The 21,478-nt window shown below is 37.5% G+C and overlaps 1 protein-coding gene across 1 annotated transcript in view; it reads right to left on the bottom strand.

The window, feature by feature from the left end:
* The window catches only part of LOC118814606 (astrotactin-2-like), a 697,894-nt gene that overhangs the window by 212,970 nt on the left and 463,446 nt on the right, over positions 1 to 21,478 (bottom strand). Inside the window, exon 12 of the mRNA XM_036580304.1 lies at positions 11,826 to 11,976. Within this exon, the coding sequence (XP_036436197.1) occupies positions 11,826 to 11,976 (151 nt within the window). The remainder of the gene's footprint in view (positions 1 to 11,825; positions 11,977 to 21,478) is intronic.

Raw genomic sequence — 21,478 nt, 5'->3', positions numbered from 1 at the left:
AACACACTTGGACAGTCTTATTAGCTGTTATTCATGTATATTTCATTCCGAGAATTCCTCCACGGACAAAACAAATATTGCATTCTGCTATTCAAATGATGTTATCTGCATACTTAGCATTTTGTAAGGCTGCAAAAGAAGGTGATATTTGTAATAGTATAACTATACAGCAGAAAGTGATATCTAGACTGTAGGCCAGGGGTCGGCAACATGCAGCTCCGGAACCGCATGCGGCTCTTTTACTGCCCTGTTGTGGCTCCACAGCAGAATTTGATTCTTAGGTAAAAATAAAATAATCCTCCTTTGCAGTGAAATAAAGCTTTAATCATTCTAACACAGTTTTTACAGTAAATGGTCTTAAACGTTGAAGGTAATGTATACCTGCTAATTCACTCTTTAACCCTGAAGGTTGGTGCAAAGACTGCTGGTCACCATAGCAACGCAGACAACAATCTCACCTAGCAAGTAGCTAATGAAAAGGCACAGAGAGAGATTAAAGACAAACATTAATAATTTGGAGACGAATGGACCAATTTGTGTTTATAAGCACTTAGCTGGTTTCCTGATATGTTTAATCTGCAATGAGAAACTGACAAACACTAAAAAAGTCACAAGGCTGAAGTCAGATTCTCATTTGCCAGCTTCTTGTTTGAAGTTTACAGAGATATTTTACCAGAAACTATTCTGTTCTTTTTGTGAAAAGTTTCCTGCTGGAGATGCGAGAAAAGCAGCTATAGTTGAGCTAAAGCTTAAAGCAGTGCAAAGTAAGTCTGCGTTTTCATTTAATGTACTAGTCTAGGCTAAAAAAATTAACACATACTGAGACGTATTTGCAGCCAAGATTGTAAAATGGACATAAATGTTGTGGCTCCCAAGGTGGTTTGATTTTTGTTGAAACACAGGCTTCCTCTGAGACCTGTAAAGCACCAGCACATCTTTTCGAACTGCCACTCACGCAATGTCAGACACCTGCGATGACTAGCATCATGCTGAGTAATGGGGGAGAGGGGGCATCCTACCCACCCAGAGAACCTGGCCACAGATGGCGGGAGCATCACCAGGGATCTAACTCATGATCTCCTTATGAAAGGGCCAAAGCTTTGATGCTTAGATATTTTTTCAGAAACACGTTCCATATTCAGTGGCCTATGAAATATTTTGAACATTCCAAGATTGTAGTTTTCTTTATGGTATTCTTTCAAAAGGAGGTTTTTATCATTGAGTCTTTGCAGAACTTTGCATCCAGAATGCTTTTGTACACTTCTGAGTTTGTGGTCCTATCAGTGAGCCCAACTCATTGATAGCATTGTAAGAATAAAAACACCAGATTTTGACATTTCCATCTTTGTGCTTTACAGTAGCCTTAGTGCAGCCTGGCTTGAGCTCTTCTCCAGGCTTTTTCCACACAGAGTCAACTATCAGTTTGATGTTGTGATAAATGTGTTTTTCTATGAAACAAATTACATTTTTTGAGGACCTCAAAAAAAAAATGGTAGTAAAAGATGGTCTGTTAGAGTCTGTTACTGTAAACTGTAGGTGTTTCTGATAAAATGGCCAATAATCATCAATATTTCCTGTGAAATGTCCTATTATTGCCAATTCCTCATTATGACAGTATTGTATGGATATTATAAGATAATATTATTATCTCAAAACACATTTTTGGAGAACACTTTCATGAAATCTTCAGTGAAAGCTATTTGGGTATCACTTTAAAATAAGACTACTTAATGGCTCATGTATGGTTTATAATGAGTTCATTGATGGTCGTTAATTTGGTCTTAAAAACCTTAAAAGTATTAATAAGTATTTACAACAAGCAAATAAAAAGGGTAACAGCAAGCTGTTATTTGCCGAATAAGGAACCCAGATTCATTTATACTTATAAACCTCAGATTTTGATGTTTACTGATCTTACTTTGTCTTCATCAATTTGCATTAACCCTATCAGCTTTATCAAGTCTTTTTATTAAGCAGATACAACAGCTTGCTCTTGCCCTTCTTAATGTGTTATAACTGCTTAATAATAATTAATGAAATGCTTATGACCTAACTAATAACCATTAACAAACTATTTTTTAAACCAATCATAAACGCTTTGTAAGGATAGTCTTATTTAAAAGTGGTACTGCTATTTGCAGTCCAAGCTGTAAATGTTTATAATGAATTCTTTCAGTGATGGGACAAGTTTTTCAGAGGGAAGAGTTTAGTGGTGGGTGGAGTTTTCACTGGCTCCACCTGATCACCATGGAAACCTGAAAACCTTAAGAAAAGTAAGCAGAACAGCTTTTACTTATTTGTTTTGTAGCTGTGAGTGTTGTTGTGAGTGTATATTATAGGGCTGGCAGATAGAGATTAGGCTGAAAATGATCAAGTACTCATTTAATGAGAGCACCAGAAACATAAAATGGTCATTTTGACTGTGAAAATGAGCTCTTTGGCACTGTAGCCATTTGCTCAACATTAGCTCTTTCATTAGCTTGAACTGTAGCTCGCTTTGGACCATGGGTGACCAGAGCTATTGCCAAGAACACAGAGGTCAAAGATCAGCCCCTTTAGACTGAGTAGGAGGGAAATGAGCTTTCCACCATGTGGTGCTGCTCAAATGCTGGAATTTAACCTTTGAACAAATTGACTTGTTATTTCTTTCCATCAATAGCAATGGCACCCTCTTTGTGCTTGAAAGGCCAAGTTTTGTATTGATTTACAATTTTGACTCAAAAAATGGTTAGCCGTCTTTTAATAGAGCCTCCAGTCGCTCTGTGGATAAAAGGGGTCCAACTCAGAATAGTAGTGTTTAATATTGCGGCAAACCCTGGGCCTCACTGACGGTCAATACACAGGACTCAAACTGTTCCCAAAAATCAATGCATCTTACATAACAGTGACCGTAACCTTACGTTGATTTCAATTTAAAGGTGTGGTCCAGCTAAAAATACCACCTTCTGCTACCTGTAATGCTAACTGCTGACTTTTGTGCCCTGATAGATTCCAATCACAATCAGCCAAGTTAGCATTTTTGGTGTAGGCCTGCAGTGAGTGAATACTTCTACTAGTGTTTATTACTATATTTTCAACTGCAAAGAATTTGGAGAATTAGTCTAGATTTACTAGTCATATTCATCCTTATTTATCCCACCTGTGCTGATGCTTTAATGACATTGTGTAATAATACCATTTATTTACAAAATGTGTAACCCTCCTTTTACAAAACAGTCATATTTATCTCATGCCTGTTCTTAAAACCTCTTGTTTCTTCCTTTCAAACCACTTCAGAATGAGGCTACCCTTGACAAAGCATCTATGAATTAATAATAAGCAGTAATAACATGTAAATAACAAAGGTAAAAGTGACCTGTGTTTTGCCTAATATAGAGCCCACATTAATGTAAATTGTTAAACCTTAGATCATGCTTCTTCTAGCTTCATCAAATATTAATGAGCTCACTTTTACCCTTTTTACTAATGTGTCACTAATGCTTTTAAGGTGTTTAATAATCAATAATAACCAATAATAACAATTCAATCCATTAACCAGCCCCCCACCATCACATAATGCTACCAAAGTGAGCCACTAATGCAACACTATTGAAGAGCTCAGCTTGCTTAGATATGAACATTAATTGCTAATTCTATTAGATCAGCTAACAGATGCAAGTGATAGCTAGCACTGTGCTGAGTGATGGCCAGAGAGGGAGGGCCACCCTACCCACTCAGAGAGAGCAGGGTCAGTTATACTGTTTTGGACTCATGGTCATGGATGGCTCTGGTATCACCAAGAGTTGAACTTGCTTTCTTTCACTGGGGTGGTGCCCCCAAGGGTACACCTCAGTAACTTTAATCAAGGAACATATTGGTACCATAACCCAATGAAATTATATTTGTTGTTTCTATAGTTGTATTGACTCCACACACCCCGTCTCGACTCCAGGCTTTTTATTTTATTGTTCTGTTTTAAAACGTTCAGTTATGAAAAGGTAAAAATACAAACTTTTCACCTGGAAAAACGTATTTAAGGTTAACATTTGGACCTTAAAACCATTGTTGTACCTTTGAGGGTACATTTACATTGTTTGTACCTTGATAAATGAAAATATACCTGCATAGAACCTTTATAACAGTATAAATATTACCCTAAATATTTGAAGTATTTAGTGTTTGTCTTGTGTTGCCTTCAGCATCACATACTGTCTACTATTCAGATCTATTCAGAGTCCAAAACTGACTGCAATGCTGTGTAAATTTTTTAAACGGGTGCAGCTCAAACTACTAACATTAAAATCAGATTGACCATCCATCCATCCATCCATCATCTAAACTGCTTATCCTTCTGGGTCACGGTGGGGTGCTGGAGCCTATCCCAGCTGTCATTGGGCGGAAGGCAGGATACACCCTGGACAGGTCGCCAGTCCATCGCAGGGCAGACAGCCAGACATATACATTCACACTCACCCCTAGGGGCAATTTAGCAAGTCCAATCAGCCTGACTGCATGTTTTTGGACTGTGGGAGGAAACCGGAGTACCCGGAGGAAACCCACGCAGACACGGGGAGAACATGCAAACTCCACACAGAAATGACCCTGGTCGAATCGAACCCAGGCCCTTCTTGCTGTGAGGCGACAGCGCTACCCACTGCGCCACCGTGCCGCCTCAGATTGACCAGTGAAAGCAAAAGTTGTAAAGACTAGTCCAAGCCAATGTATATCAAGATGGTGCTAGATCTTGCAGAGATTCCTTTTACTGAGTTTCAGCTTGGTATGAATTGCTTAAATGCCATTAAAGATTTTCATCTGTAAATTTTGGACTAGAAGAAAACATGTGGAAAGTACACTTTGACTTTAATTTTAAATGCTGTTCTGTTCTGTGAAATAAAACAATTTGGAAAAACAGACACAGGACGGCAAGTTATCTCAAAGTCTGCTCAGTAATCCAGAGAGATTGTGGCCTTATCAGAGATGGTGAAAACTAAATCTATCCAGAGTAGAAAATATTTTTAGTAAGTATTTCATTCCTATTGGAGAAATACACTTAGAAATGAACAGGTGATTTATACTCTTACATTAACAAAGCCATGCCAAAGCAAAACTGTATGTGTGCTACTAAGCATGTTCAAGGTGAAAAAAATAAAATAGTTTCATACCAGTTTAATAATGCATGGCAGACCCATGGACTCATTAGGACACATTAAGACTAAAAAGGTCTTATATACAAGTCAATTTCTTAATGGAACTTATCTTTTTTTAATCTTTTATCTTTTTGATTTGATTTCTTTAACTGCAGATGGAATTTGCCATGGTCTGATTACTTTCATTTAAGGAGAGATGTATGTACTCCTTTGTTTCAACTCTGTGAGGAATTTTGCAGAGCACTCGTTCCACTATTGGTATTAATCTCCTGCGAGAAGGCTGATTGATAGTGAATTACTCGCTTCTTCACTTGGTGGTTTCTGAAGAATGAGAAATTAAACTGTGAACTCCTTGTAAAGAGTAAATGCACAAGTCAAACCCTGGATCTTACTTTCAAATGGAATAAATCCTCCCTGATGCAAAAAATGATATTTTCCATAGACGTCCGTTCAAAATTACCCCTTTTACCCAATTTTCTCACCAATTTAGCCACCCACTACATAGACAAAACTTTTGGGACACACCTCCTAATTATTGAGTTTAGGTGTTTCAGCTAAACTCATTACTAATAGGTGTATAAAATTAAGCAGATAACATTGCAGTTTCTATAAAACACATCGCTGCTGGACTCTTTAGCGGTGGGAACGTATTCTATGGAGTGACGAATCACGCTTCTCTATCTGGTAGACTGATGGACGAGTCTGGGTTTGGTGAATGCCAGGAGAATGTTACCTGCCTGACTGCACTGTGCCAACTGCTAAGTTTGGTGGAGGAGGGATAATGCTATGGGATTGTTTTTCAGGGGTTGGCCTAGACCCCTTAGTTCCACTAAAGGGAAATCTTAATGCCTCAGCAGACCAAGACATTTTGGACAATTCTATACTTCCATCTTTGTGGGAGCAGTCAGGGGAAGGGCCTGTTCTGTTCCAGCATGACTGAGCCCCAGTGCACAAAACAAGGTCCATAAAAGCACGGCTGGGTGAGTTTGGTGTGGAAGAACTTGACTGGCCCTCACAGAGCCCTGACCTCAACCCCATCAAACACCTTTGTGATTAACTAGAATGGCGATTTCAAGCCAGGCCCTCTCGTCCATCAGTGTCTGACCTCACAAATGCTCTTCTGGATGAATGGGCAAAAATTCCCACAGACACTCTCCAACATCTTGTAGAAAGCTTGTTTTCAAATGGTGACATCATTGGATGCCTCAACATGCTTGGAGGAGAACATAAACTGCCAATTCTGTTATGTCAACTGACAGACACCCACATTGGCTAGCACTGAGCTGAATGATGAGGGGGAGAGGGAGGACCACCTTACTTACCCAGAGAGAATGAGAATAATCATGCTTTCTTGAAAACGAACATCTGTGGCATCACCAGTGATCAAATTCACAATCTCCTGACAATACTGCCAATATGGCAACCAATGGTTGCTCCATTTAGTCTTGAAATTATTTTCTTCCCATGTTTCAGTTTTTATTTCTTTGCTATATTATAATAAATCTTGATTGTTTCTTTTCAGAACCATATAAAACATATTTTTTACCCTCCTTTTTCGGTTTTCACATATGCATGAGCACAAAGCAAAACAGCTTGGCTGTTATCAAGACCACTGGTGCCATCAACCACTCAGCATTGTTAACACATCAATCCTCTGTTTCTAGTAGGGGAAGTAACATGAAATTTACAACCTGTCATTGGCTCATATTCTGTTGCTGGAAGTGAATCCACAGGGAGCAAAGATGGCATGGAGTCCAAGTCACATACTGGAAGGGTAACATGCAACGCTGAGCAAATCCCATTGTAATAAATAGGTGCTAATGCTAATGACTCTCTCCAGGTGCTATAATATTTCACTCAAGCTTTATTGGTCTGCTTTGGCATGAGTTTATTTAAAGGGTTCATATTATAAAAAAAAAACAGAATTTTCCTTATTTTCACTAAATAGGAGTTTAATATAGAATGTAAACTCAGTTTCAAACTGAGCCATTCATTTCTCAGTTCATACATGCATTGGTATGAAAATGCACAAAAATGGTCTGGTTTATATTTACTGTTTTTGTCACAAACAAACAACACATTTACATATATTTGCCAATTCTATAGCAGTTTAGCCCCACCAATTAGTGTTGACATTATAAGAAATGTTTCAGCCTGGACTGTTTTTGAAGGAGGCACAGTGAAGCCCAGCCAATCAGAAAAAATCTCATTTATGTTAGTCGTATTACGTCAGTCTAAAGGTTGTCCAGTTAATTACGGTGCCTGATTCATCTAATATTTATTCATTCATTTATATAATTCTTTATTTGTTCATACAGATGCAGGTTAGCCCACCAAGACCAAGGTCTCATTTATAGTGGCTCCCTATAAAGCATGCATTGCAAATTATAGCAAACAGAAAAAAATAACAAACATAATATATCTAGATCAATAAAAGCATTAAAACAAATAGCATTAATAAAACAATGCCAAAATTAGACTAGTAAATAATATTACACTCACAACTCTCATCTACCAAATATTATGTAATTTATTAATACATATCCTCTAAAACTGATGTGCAATTTAACCTCATAGTCACTGAATTCCAGTCCAGCCTGCTGGAGACTGCTGTCCAATTACTTATGGAGTAAGTAACACTATTTATGTCTGCTGAAATAATAAGGCCAAGAAAAGAACTACTAGAAAGCTTGTCATGAAGATAATCTACCCACTCCTCCTAACAAGGACAAGTGAAATCGCTTCAAGCACTACAAGGAGGCCAAAGGTTGCTAAGGACGATTTGTACACTAATAGACCTGCAATTAAGGGTCTGCTTTAAATGAAAGAAGTGCAGCATGGCAAATGAAAACAAGTCCATTAAAACCATATAAAAAGGCTGCCAGCTCACCTGCCTCCATTACAACATTAAGGAGTTAATGATGCCCTCAGCGCAGGATGCTGTGGCTCCACTACGTTGTGATGCAGCCTTGTCTATGCTTGCCATTATAAATGACTGTAATGATGTGTTGCAAAAAAAAGTATAAATCCTATCATTGGAGAATGCGCTTTTCAATTAACTGATTTACATTATTTGTTCCTTCACGGCCACAAATAATCCTATTTGAATTAAAGGAACTGTTTTAGCATAATGTCACAGCGGTTTTAAAGCCATTTTGTTTAACGTCAATGACAAACAAGGACTGTAAATTGATATGCAACAAAATGATGTGAGTAATTGTGGATGTGGAGGCTACACCACCATGTCCTGTAAATCCGAGGAGTCTCAGGAGACAACAAAAGCATGTTATGATTTCATATGACTCATTTCCCTCTCATAACTCATTGAAAAACTTCAGAAATTGTCTGGAAAGTGTGAATTGTAAACTTTCAATCCACAAAACATTTGTGTTTGTAAGTAGAACATAAGATATTCCATTATAATATGAATTTGATGGTGTTTGTACAGTCTTGTTTTGCATGTTTATTGTCATTGATTGGCATTTAAAAAAGTTAGAAGTGCACACATGAAGCTCTCAATTTAGAATGTGGAATTTTAAAGTAATTCATATGTAACAAATATGTAATTACTATGTAAATACTATGTAATTGTGCAATTATTATGTAATAGTTCAGCAAAACATCATAAATAACTCTCTGCTCTTTAAAACATTAAGTATTTATTTCTCAGTTGTCTTGGGCCTCTCCTTTTATCTTGTGCAATAGGTTATGACACCTCTTTGGCTTGCGTTTTTCCATACTTTCCACCATTCAGCCTTTCTGACACGAGGAAGTAAGAGGTTTACCCTGCAAAATGCCACGTCTCAACACTTCCACTAATAGAGGCTTAGTAAGAGAGCCCCTGTACACACTTAAACGGATTATTCATCTGTCACTCAAACATCCCCCCCAAAAAAAGTGCAAAGCTGATTGTTTTAACGCACAGCTCAATATTTCCAGTATGCGGTAACCCCTTTTTAGATCACTGTCCACTGCTGACAGGATTATCAATGAAAGCAATGTCTTCAGAAAATGGTCTATATTGAAAAAAGGGCCACGACATGATACGGTATTGACTGCTCGCTTTCGAAATATCCATTAAAGTTGACATTGAGGAATGTGCCATTCACTTTTCTCAGCTAACCTGCTTCCTTAAATGGACGGTCTTGGACTTTGAGATAAAGCATATTTGGAGCAATCCCATAAACGTAAAGCTGATGACTTAGTGCATTGATCACTCGAGGGGGAAAGATCATGGTGAAGTGCTTTAGCAGCTTTTGTGGGGAAATTATCAAACGCTGCTCTTGGTGCCTGGCTGGTTTCAATAACTCTTTTAGTCCCTGGAAAAAATGGGCACTAAAAGTATTGAAAGTGTGTGTTCAGTAGGAGGAGATTGGAGAACAATCTCCCTTTTTCCATTTACAGTATTGCACTGTAACTTTGCCAGTTCTTCTATTTAATCTTTAGAAATCTGAATTTAATTTGCTGTGTATTTGAAAATTATTTAAAGGCAATTACATAATTACTACACACTTAAGGTTCTTAGGTAAAGGGAATGGCTCTATTTAGAATGACTTAAACAACAACCTGAGTATAATAACTGCATAAACTGAACAGTAACAAGTAGCTGATTGGATATCAGCCCATGATGACATCATCCAATTTTAGTCATGTATTTATACCAGTTGAATGATTTTCCCTTCTGTTCCTGAGCTCATTTTTGGCAGAGCAAGTTTATATATTTTCAATTCAACTATTCACTGTTTTGAATTGTACTCACTGCCTCTTGGCCCAAGCTTCAAAGTTGGACCAGTCTTCAAACCACATTGCCTAATGAGCTCCATTCGAATCGTTATTTTTACAGATAAAGCCTGTCTTGGTTTGATGTAAAGTGGACGGTGGGTCTGTACAGTATGGGCAGATTTACAAGGGAAAGAGATAGGAATGCTTCAGTGAGGCTGGAGGCAGTTTGAGGATGGGCGCTGCTCGTAAAAACAATTAAATTGATGAGCTCGCCATGTTCCTGCATGATGGATGGGCCGATCATTAGGGGGCTGGGCCGGCGGTGTAATTCGACTGGCCTCTGCATTCTTTGTCATCTGGAATGAAAGCCAAACACTGATCTGGCGATTCCTGATTTTCGCCCATGTAGTGCTCTAACTTGGACTACTCAGAACTGCTGACTGAGTTTGAAAGTGAGCCTCCATTTCACTGCTCTCAGAAGTTAAGAGTGGACAACAGGGGAAATATATCACAACATTTTGATACCTGAACATTTTGACTACAGCTGATATGCAGTGCTGAGCATTAATGATGAAATTCAGTAATACAATGTTTTATAATGTGTACGTTTGCATAAATAAAGTCAAATAAAAATGTTTCACAAATATAGTTAGCTTTCATAGAATTCATGCATCATTCAGTTGTCGCCATCATGCCCACTCTAATAGGTTTAACCTGTTTTTCTCTACATTTCAAAAGTTGCCAATTAGCAAACAAAAAAGACTCTAATGCAGATCCAAGCACTGGATCATGTGACTTGTGAGGTTGTTTACCAGTCAATAATGCTACATACACAAGTTAGCTAACGCTGAAATGACATCCCATGAAAGTAAGTGTGCTATTAAACCTCAACACTGTTTTATACCAACACCAGCAACTCATACTGCAGCCCAAACCTGACAAAGCCCCTTAGTACCCACCTTTAACCACATTTAATTTAATGGTGTGCAGGGGGTATTTGGTGAGGTCTTATGATATCAAGTTAGTGCTCATGCAACAATAGTTGTAATGTTGTAATCACCTTGTAATTCAAATGCCATTTGGCAAAAATGCCAAACACTTAAATCACTGAGAGTGTGTGCTCAACAGCAGGGAGGTTGGAAATCAATCTCTCTTTTTCATTTAAAGTATTGCAATGCAACTTTGCCAGTTCTGCTGTTTAACCTTTAGAAACCTGAAGTTATTTTGCTTTGTATTTACTTGCATTGCAAAATTATGTAAAAGATAATTAAATAATTACAACACTCTTGGAAAAGATGGTTCTTCAAGGGTTCTTTAGTAAAGGGAGCCATGGGTTATTTGTAGAACCATTTCATGCTTAAATGGTTCTTTGCATGGTGAAATGGTTCTTCATATAATGGAGAGTGTGTTGTGTATGGTTCCATATAGAACTTTTTTGAAAAAGATTCTACATAAAACCAAAAAAGGTTCATCTATTGTTACAGACATGACACCGTAACAATAGCAGAACCCTTTTAAGTAGGGCTGTATATAGAACTGTCTAAATCTACGATCATGAAAAAAGTTCTTTGAGTTTTCATTGTTCTATATGGAACCATTATCTTTGCTACAGAGCCCTCAAAGAGCCATTTAAGAGTGTACGGCTTTCAAAAGATTGAAATAATGTAAAATAACAGTGTGGTAAATCACGACTAATCACATTTGTCTCAATTTGACTAAAAATAGGGATTTTCTTCATTTAAAATCCAGTTGCATTTTATTATAACAATATTAGTGGAGCAAAGCTTCATCAGAATGTAATTATATCCATAAATTCAGTTATATTATTTTTATTTATTGATTTCTTTTTGGCAAAAATGCTAAAGTGGCCTAATTGCATTTTGTCACTCAGTCAGCTGTTTTTTTTTCTTTCTTTCTGAAACAATATGTTAACAAACAATACGCGGTGCCACCCCTGCATTATGGTAGCTGACTCACCATGCAGCCTGTGGAGTCCACCCGTCTGTCTGAAACACACTTGAAGTTTTTCCTGCAGCCGCCGTTGTCTTTGGAGCAGTCCCTCACTGGCCCGAATGAAGCCAGCAAATCATCCACCGTCTCAAAGTAAGTGGACATCATGGCCTCCTCCCTAGAGATGGAGCAGAGACGGGTGGAAAAGTCGAGTCATTCGGGAACAACAGATGATGAGGAGATCAGTGAGGCCAACAGCAATAACAAGGAGAGCCGCAGCAGACATATTGACAATTACTGAGAGAACAAACAGTGTTGGTTTTCATCAGGAAGGAAAAATCAAAGAAAGAAAAGCATTAAAATAGAACCATAGTGTTTGATCCTGCTGATGTGATGTATGGTAGAAAGTCTGATGGATATTTAATCAGATATTGTTGAATGTTCACAAAGCATCTGCAGAGTTTAAGCTTCTGCAAGACTACATTCTAAAAAATAGGGTTTTCTGTATGATGCTAAAGAAAAAGCACTTTCCTGACAAATTTCACTGGATGGTTCTTTAGAGAACCTCTTTTGAGAGAGTGAAGAACATTTTTTTAAAATGTAAAGAGCCTTCATGTTGTCTAAAGGTCTGAGGAAAAGTATAGAATCTTGACATTATGCAAAGATGCTTTACACCAGGGCTCAGCAACCCAAATGTTAAGAAGAGCCATTTTTTCCTTTCACAAAAATCTAACCACTTTGGGAGCCACAACATTTTATGTCCATTTTAACATCTTGGCTGTAAATATATCTCAGTATGTGCTGATGTGCTAGTACAGGATAAAAAAATATAATATGAATGAAAACACAGACTTACTTTGCTCTGCTCTAAGCTTTAGCTCAGCTATAGCTGCTTTTCTCGCATCTCTAGCAGGAAACTTTTCCGCAAAAGAGTTTCTTGTAAAATGTCTCTCAATGTTCGACCCTTTGCGAGGCTGAAGTCAGCTTCTCATTCACCAGCTTCTTGTTCCAATTTTCCCATTCCATCTTAAATGGTGCCTGAGGTGCCAGAATGTAACTGCTGCATCATTTAAGGTGGAACGGGAAAGTTTGAACAAGAAGCTGGTGAATAAGAAACTGACTTCAGCTTCGTGACTTTTTAGTGTTTGACAATTTCTTGTTGCAGATTAAACATATAAGGAAACCAGCTGGTGTGATAATAAACGCTAATAAGGCCATTAATCTCCAAATTATCGCTGTTTGTCTTAAATCTTCTCTTTGCCCTTTGATTAGCTACTAGCTTGGTGAGAGTGTTGTCTGCACAATCTTGAGGGCAAAAAGCAGGTTAATTAGCAGTTCTACATTAACTCCAGCATTTAAGACTGTTTACTGTGTAAACTGTGTTAGAATGACCAGCAGAGCTTTATTTTACTGCAAAGGAGGATTATTTCATTTTTACCTACAAATCTAATTGTGCTGTGGAGCCACAGCAGGACAGTAAAAGAGCCACATGTGGCTCTGACCCCTGGCTTAAGCGTTTAAAACTTTCCTCATACCTACAAATCTCTTTTTCAAACATGGTTCTTTAGGGAACTCAAAGTGGTTCTTCTATAATGGAGGTCACCAAATCTCTTCCTGGAGATCTACTTTAGTGCAGAGTTTAGTTTCAACCTGCATCTAACATCCTGCTCCCCCTGCATTACCTAACAATTTTGCATCTGATCCAACCAATCAAGAACCTCTGAAGATGTAGAGCAGGTGTGGCAGGTTGTGGTTGGAACCAGGTTCCACAGGAAGTTGGATCTCCAGGATTAGTGTTGGTGACCAGTTCTAAAGCATTTGTTAAAAACGCTTTGTGGCTGTTTTTAAGAGCGTATTGTTATTACCATTGCTTTGCTATGTGAGTGTAACATATTTATGCAATTGTGTATATTGTTCAAAGGTAAATAATGTATGCAATAATGTAGTCAATTACATGGTTACATAATTTACATTGGCAACTGAAACATTCAGGTCAAACAATGACAAAAAAATGGCAAAATTGTAAAAAGTTCAATACACAAGGCAACAATAACTTTTCATTAAATTCAAATTGTAATACATTTCTGTTGAAATCTGCACTTTTATTGGTATTTGTCTGTTTTTTTTTTTTTTTTTTTCAATGAGTTACAAGCCAGAAATTTCTAGTATAAAATGACATGCCTTATTGGGGACAATAACTACAATTTGTAGGGATGAAAGTTTCTCTGTCCAAGCCTGACTACACCCATATCCTGCCTAACAAGCTAAAGTGCAATGCAAGACAAGCTCCAAATAATAAGGCCATGGAGCCAGTATCTCCAGGGTGATTTATACCACTGTGCAGTAACAAGGTGTCTGTCCAGCACACTGCACCAACTACCAACCGCATTTATTTACTTATTTATTTATTTATTTAGCACCAACACACCCAAATCTATTTTGCAAGCACCTGCATATCCATCGTCTATCTAAAGACGAGGCACACCCGGGTGCTGTTGTAAAGCAGGTGGCTTGGCATTCATTTCAAAAACCACAACACTGCTCAGGTGAACATCTAACATGCCGCTAATACACTTCTGAAAAGAGACGCTGCGGGAACACAAACAAATTACACACGCGCTGTGTCTTATCTAGTTTCCATGGGAGCTGGGAGATATCTGCTGAAGCCTAATGTAAAAGGTAGAGCAGGAAAAGAGGTGTGTAAAGTGTGAGCATGCGTGAACAAAGGAAACTGCATTCTTACTGATACAGTAAATTGAGCAAATTTTAACAATCCATGAGAATCAAATCATGATATTAGAATTAAAATCTTGAAACATTGTCATATGGCAAATATTTACTGTGTATACAGTGTGTGTATATATATGTACACCGATCAGGCAGGCATTATGACCACCTCCTTGTTTCTACGCTCATTGTCCATTTTATCAGCTCCACTTACTATATAGGTGCACTTTGTAGTTCTACAATTGCAGACTGTGTTGCGCTGGTCTGAGTGGATCAGACACAGCAGACTGAGAATAAGCCAACCAACCAACAGCGTCCTGTGGGCAGCGTCCTGTGACCACTGATGAAGGACTAGAGGATGACCAAGACAAACTGTGCAGAAGCAGATGAGCTATCGTCTCTGACTTTACATCTAAGGTGGACTGACAAGGTAGGAGTTTCTAATAGAGTGGACAGTGAAACTCCAGCAGCACTGCTGTGTCTGATCCACTCGTACCAGCACAACACACACTAACACACCACCACCACGTCAGTGTTACTGCAGTGCTGAGAATGATCCACCACCCAAATAGTACCTGCTCTGTGAGGGTCCATGGGGGTCCTGACCACTGAAGAACAGGGTGAAAGGGGGCTAACAAAGTATCAGAGAAACAGATGGACTACAGTCTGTAACTGTAGAACTACAAAGTGCACCTATATAGTAAGTGGAGCTGATAAAATGGACAATGAGCGTAGAAACAAGGAGGTGGTCATAATGTCATGCCTGATCGATATATACATATATATACATATATATATATATATATATATATGTATATACAGTAAATATTTTCCTTTTTTTATTAACTTTGTATTATCTTCAACTTACTATTAGTTATACATTTTACTTGTGTTTCTATTGTTATTTTTTGTTTATATTGTCCTACTATGTTATTTTTCATGTGTTTTGTTTTCTCTCAATTTCTTTTTGTTTATCATTTATTTTTTACCCTTGTTTTGTATGACCTGGTTCATTGATTGTTACTGCACTATATTGTAATGTATAGTTTGTCTACTACACTTAATACTGACCTTCATTGTGGAGAGGTTCAAATATATATATTTTTATATATATATATACACATTTCAGTTGGTCCATTCATCACGAAATTAAATACAATATAAAGAGTAACAGGCATTTTCAAACTATGTCAAAAACAGACAAATGACAACAATAGAGATATGAGATTTTGTTCCAACAGCACTGATCAATGTATGTTGTGGTTGTGAAAGATCTGTTTGATGAGATGTATTATGAATAAGAGAGAGATAAAGAGATATCAGGTCCGTTGGCTTTCCTGTGAGTACAAGGTGTACAATTGTATATTTGAGAGGCCACAGGCTTCTGTCACTGATGTGATACATTCTACATTCTTCACATATAATGCTGGCAAATTTTTACTTTCCATACATTATCACACCCCTGCACATCTGATAATCATCTAATGTGATGTGATAAAGATGTTACTTAGAGCAACATCAGTGCCATTTCCCAACTGCTGAGAGCTACAGGAGATAAACATCTAGACCAGCCCACAGAGTGCTTTCAATCAGGCACCAAGTAATAGCATTCTGTGAAACCTTCATCATTTAGTTAAAGCAATAATTTGGAATTTTCCATCTAATCTCAAACATAGTTGATGATGTTCTTTAGTTTTAGGATAAACATGTTTTATCCATGAAGCCTTATTCTTCCATTTTTTAAGTTACACTAAGTTATACAGTATAAAAAAACACAGAAGCAAGTCTTTCTGAGATTACAACCAGGTGATTGTTAAGGCATGCAATTGGGTGCTAAACAGTAGGGTTCATGGGGGTTTGTGGCTATCTCAGGATATTCAGCCCTGATTTTGATTCAGAAGGCTGACCGAGATGTTACCTAAAACTTACTTTTCAGCCCAGTCATCTACAAGCTCAAGGAGTTGTTCTACCTGCACTGACATAGAGCATTCACAAACGGGTCACGGCTCCATTCATTTGCACTCTTGGGTCTTTCAAGTTAAGACTTGTCATGTTTTCTCTTTTCTCTTTTCTCTTTTTGCAGACATTTTTATCTCCCCAGCTTCTGAATAAATTCTTAAGTGACATCTGTGAGTGTGTTTAAGTGAGTTCACTCATCTTTAACTTGCAGTGAGCTTAAAACATACTAGTCAAAGTGGGTGCAAAGACTAATCGTGCACTGCATTTACCTCACGCTGTGCCTACATCAACATGAATACTGCCACTGCAGACTATTAGTCTATCATATAGCAAATTAGTTCTGGAAAAGTTTCATTTTCTGGTGACTGTAGCAAATCATCACTGTCCAAACAAAAACAGGTTAGTTTTTAGTAACTTTACAGGAGAAAGCAAAAACTTTCTTAACTTTTAATGTAATTTAATGTAAAACGGGTTTGGTAAGTGATTTTGGAGCACTTGCATTGGTCCAATCATCATGAAATTTTCACACAATATAAAGGGTAGTTGTTGTGTTCGAATGATGTAATACAATAAGTGTTGACAAAAACAGAGATACATGTTTTTCTTGGGACCATTAAGAAATGTTCTGCCGCTCCAGTACAAGCTTGAAGTTATTTCTATAAACAGCCATTTCTATAAAACAGCTATTTCCTACAAACAGAAATTAATCTGGTAAAAGAAAGCAGTGAAGCCTACTGTAGTTTTTCTCATTTCTTACCGTTTCTAACAAAAAATTGATTTGAGTATGTATGTTTGTATCTACCGCTTTCTTATGGTACTCCAAATATTCATGAGATACATATATTGTTATCAGTTTAACAGCTAGAAAGTGTTTGTCATTTCAGTTTAATTTACAGACCCAAATCCAAAAAAGGTAAGACACTACATAAAATGCAAAGTAAAACAGAGAGCAGAAATTTAATTCACTTTGATCTATATTTAGACTAAAATATACAAAGAAAATATATTAAATGTTTTTTGTAAACACATATTATTTCTGAAATTGATGCCTACAACACATTCCAAAAAGCTAAGACAGACAGAAGTGGCTGAGTTCTTTATAAACAAGGATGGGTCAAGACTTATTTAGCAAAAAATGCATCAGCAGATAGTCCAGCCATTAAAAAACAACACAGCGAGCATTTGCAGGGATTTTAAGTATTTCACCCTCTACAGTGCATAATATCATCAAAAGTTTCAAGGAATCTGGAGAAATCTCTGTGCCTAAAAGACAGAGCTTAAAACCACAACCGAATGGCCATGACCTTCGACCCCACAGATGGCACTGCATTAACAACAGGCAAGGTTCTGTCATGGATATCACCACATGGGCTCAGAAATACTTTAATAAACCATTATCAATAAACACTGTTTGCTGCTACATCCACAAATGCAAGTTTAGACTAGGCTATGCACAGTGGAAGTCATACCAGCAGTGTACAGAAACGCCGCCAACTTCTCTGGGCTTAAGCTCATCTGAAGGAAATGATGATGTAACAGTGGTAAACATGCTCCTCCCCAACTTTTTAGGAACAAGCAGAGAAATTCGGGTTTGGAGTTAGACTGTCTTGGTATTTACTATCATTTTACACAATATAATTTGCACTTGCCTGTATTGGCAATCGTATTCTACACTCACTCGTTCAATATCTAAAATCTGTTTTTAATTTCAGTGTAACATTGTTCAAAATATCTCAGAACCAAAAATAATATCTATCACATGGAGCCTGTATCTCACACTTATTTTGTTTATAGCTAGAACTCAGGGGACTATAATAGAAAGCATTTATAAAGTTTTGGCCAAACCATCACATTAATGCTCTTCCGCCCTCGCATAGCATCTAGCCTGGCAGTGGACAGCCTAGCAATAAAGGGTCAAACTGATCCAGAGGGCAAGCTGTTGTAACTATAAAATGCGCAGGCCGTGTAAAAGGCTCTGTCGCTCCGTCACACTACCCACTTATTAAGGGGCGTTTCAGGCCTCGCTGGCCACACTTTAGGGCTTACATTCCGTTAATGAGCTGAAACAGCAGCCACTGGAGCACCGTAGCGCTAATCAGCGAGTCAATGCACTTAACTGGAGAGCATCAAAAATAATGGAATGGCCATGTGGTGTGAAAAAGGGCCTGCAGTAAAGTGATTAGTGATGATCCAGGGAGACGGTAAATGATGCTAGACGGGCCCTTCGGACAGCGCCAGCAATGGAAACTTAGGGATCAACCTACAGGAAACATCTAAAGGGAGTGGTGGAGTGATGACATGACAAGCATTTTTGTATTCACTTTTGTATTCAAGCATTCATATTTTGTATTTATTCCTGGGGTTGTAAATTTAGGGTTCCTTTTTTAATTGATAATTCATATTTATGGTGGCTGAGAAGACTCAATCACGATTTTTAACTCAAATTAAAAATGATCTGAAAAAGCAGAAAACAACTTCGTCAAAATGACAACATACAGTATACACTGTATTTTACAAACGCTCTGCAAATTTGTAAACACTCAAAGTCTTCTTTTCAATAAAATTAAAATACATTTTCAATAAAATGACGACACCAGTGCTACATTACACAATCACACTGCAAACACAGGAAACATATGCAGCCATGCAAACTTAAATCCTATGCAGAATAAACATTCACCTGTATAAGTAAGTTAACTTTTATTTGAACAGATAATTACAATCACTGTATGGTAATGGGGATTAGCTGTAGTATGTAACTGTATAATTTCAGACAGCAATACCAGACATGACTGATAACAAGTCAAGTCAAAGTTATTTAAGCAGCTCTTTTTACAATCGGCATTATCACAAAGCAGCTTTACAGAAAAGTCCATGTCCAAGCCCCCATGGTGAAGAAACCTTGAGAGGAACCAAGACTCAAAAGGGGAACTCATCCTCCTCTGGTCAACACCACACTACCATATCCTCTTTTTCCTTTTTTACAGATGTTTTTATCTCCCCAACTCCTCAAGAAACTCTGAAGTTACATCTGTGAGTGTGTTTAAGTGAATTTCCTCAACTTTAACCTGCAGTGAGCTCAGAACATACTAGTCCAAGTAGATGCATAGACTAATTGTGTATTGCATTTACTTCACGCTGGGCCCACATCAACATGAATACTGCCACTGCAGAAAATAGTCTATTAGCCTATTATATAGCAAATTATATAAACATATAAACAGAAACATTTCCGTTCTGTTGTGGTTGGCTTTGCAGAGTTCCTGAAGTTGCATGTATTTTCTGTTTTTGCAGTACGTTTGTAAAATGTAGTTCAGGTTGAACGTTGAAAGTAGTCATGTTGAAAGTGTTTTCTGAAATTTCTATCGTGTTTATGAGTTTGCGACACATTTTTGATTGTACTGTGTGTGAGGTGTTATCAGGCATGGTACATATTCCTAGGGGAAAAGTTATATGCTGACTTTATAGACAACTTAAAAATGAAAAGAAAATGGAAATAAATTAGACCTTGCGGCAGCAAGCGGTCACATATATAATCAAATATATGAGAAAATAAACCAATAAATAAATAATAGTATACCCATAATAGCATGCAGCTCTTTTACTGTCCTGTTGTGGCTCCACAGCAGAATAAGATTTGATTTTTAGGTAAAAATAAAATAATCCTCCTTTGCAGTAAAATAAAGCTCTGGTGATCATTCAAACACATTTAACAATAAATGGTCTTAAACACTGGAGTTGTAGCCTATATCTGCTAATTCACCCTTTAAGCCTGTAAATTGGCGTGCAGCCTGCTGGTCACCATAGCAATGCAGACAACAGTCTCGCCTAGCTAAAAGCTAATGAACCCGCAAAGAGAGAGATTTAAGACAAATATAGATTATTTGGTGACAAATGGACTTATTTGCATTTATAAGCCCTCCAGCTGCTTTTCATATATGTTTAATCTGCAATGAGAAGCTGCCGAACACTAAAAAGTTGCGAGGCTGAAGTCGCTTCTCATTTGCCAACTTCTTGATTGAATTTTGCTGTTCCACCTTAAACGGTGCAGCAGTTACATTCTCATACCTTAGGCACCATTTAAGGTGGAACAGGAAAATTGGAACAAGAAGCTGGTGAATGAGAAGCGGCTTCAGCCTCGTAAAAAATCAAACGTTAAAAGACATTTTACAAGAGACTGTTTTTCCCGCTGAAGATGCGAGAAAAGCAGCGATAGCTGAGCTAAAACTCAAAGCAGACAAAGTAAGTCTGGATTTTCATTTATATTATATGTTTAGACTATACTAGCACATTAGCACATACAGAGACATATTCACAGCCAAGATTGTAAAAAGAGCAGAAAATGTTGTGGCTCCCAAGATGGTTTGATTTTTGCTGAAAGGACCAAATGGCTTTTCTTAACATTTGGGTTGCCAACTCCTCTACTAGGCAAATGTTATTGATGTTTTAAAACATACTGTTTGTTCCCCAATCCATACAGTCCATATGCACTGTTAGAAATAAAGGTACTGTGCATATATATATATATATATATATATATATATTTTTTTTTTTTCCATTCATCAAGGTACAACAATGTAAATGTACCCTTAAAGGTACAACAGTGGTTTTAAGGTCCAGTTGTGCACCTTAAATAAGTTTTTCCAGGTGAAAATTACATATTTGTACTTTTCATAATTCATTCATTCATTTCAGTGAATTATGGTACAATTATGTTCCCTGACCTTCAGGGTACCACCCAAGTGACAAGAGGGTTACTGCCCCAGTTTCGTACCCTTTTTTCTAATAGTGTAGCAGCAAAAACAGCCTTTTTTGAATTCATCATGGCTGACACTTCCACATAACTGTCTGTTCAGCCTACAGCAGTTTAGCCCCACCCATTCACACTGAAATTATAAGAAATGTTTCAACCTTGCTTTTTTAAAAAAGGCAAATGCTTTTGAAAAAGTCATTTACATTACACTTTGCATGCAAGTCCGGGTGCTCGTCCTCAA

This window comes from Colossoma macropomum, unplaced genomic scaffold (assembly GCF_904425465.1).
Source record: "Colossoma macropomum unplaced genomic scaffold, Colossoma_macropomum, whole genome shotgun sequence".
In the NCBI taxonomy this organism is placed as follows: Eukaryota; Metazoa; Chordata; class Actinopteri; order Characiformes; family Serrasalmidae; genus Colossoma; species Colossoma macropomum.
Note: the sequence above shows the minus strand (reverse complement) of the source record. Positions and strands in the feature narration are given on the sequence as shown.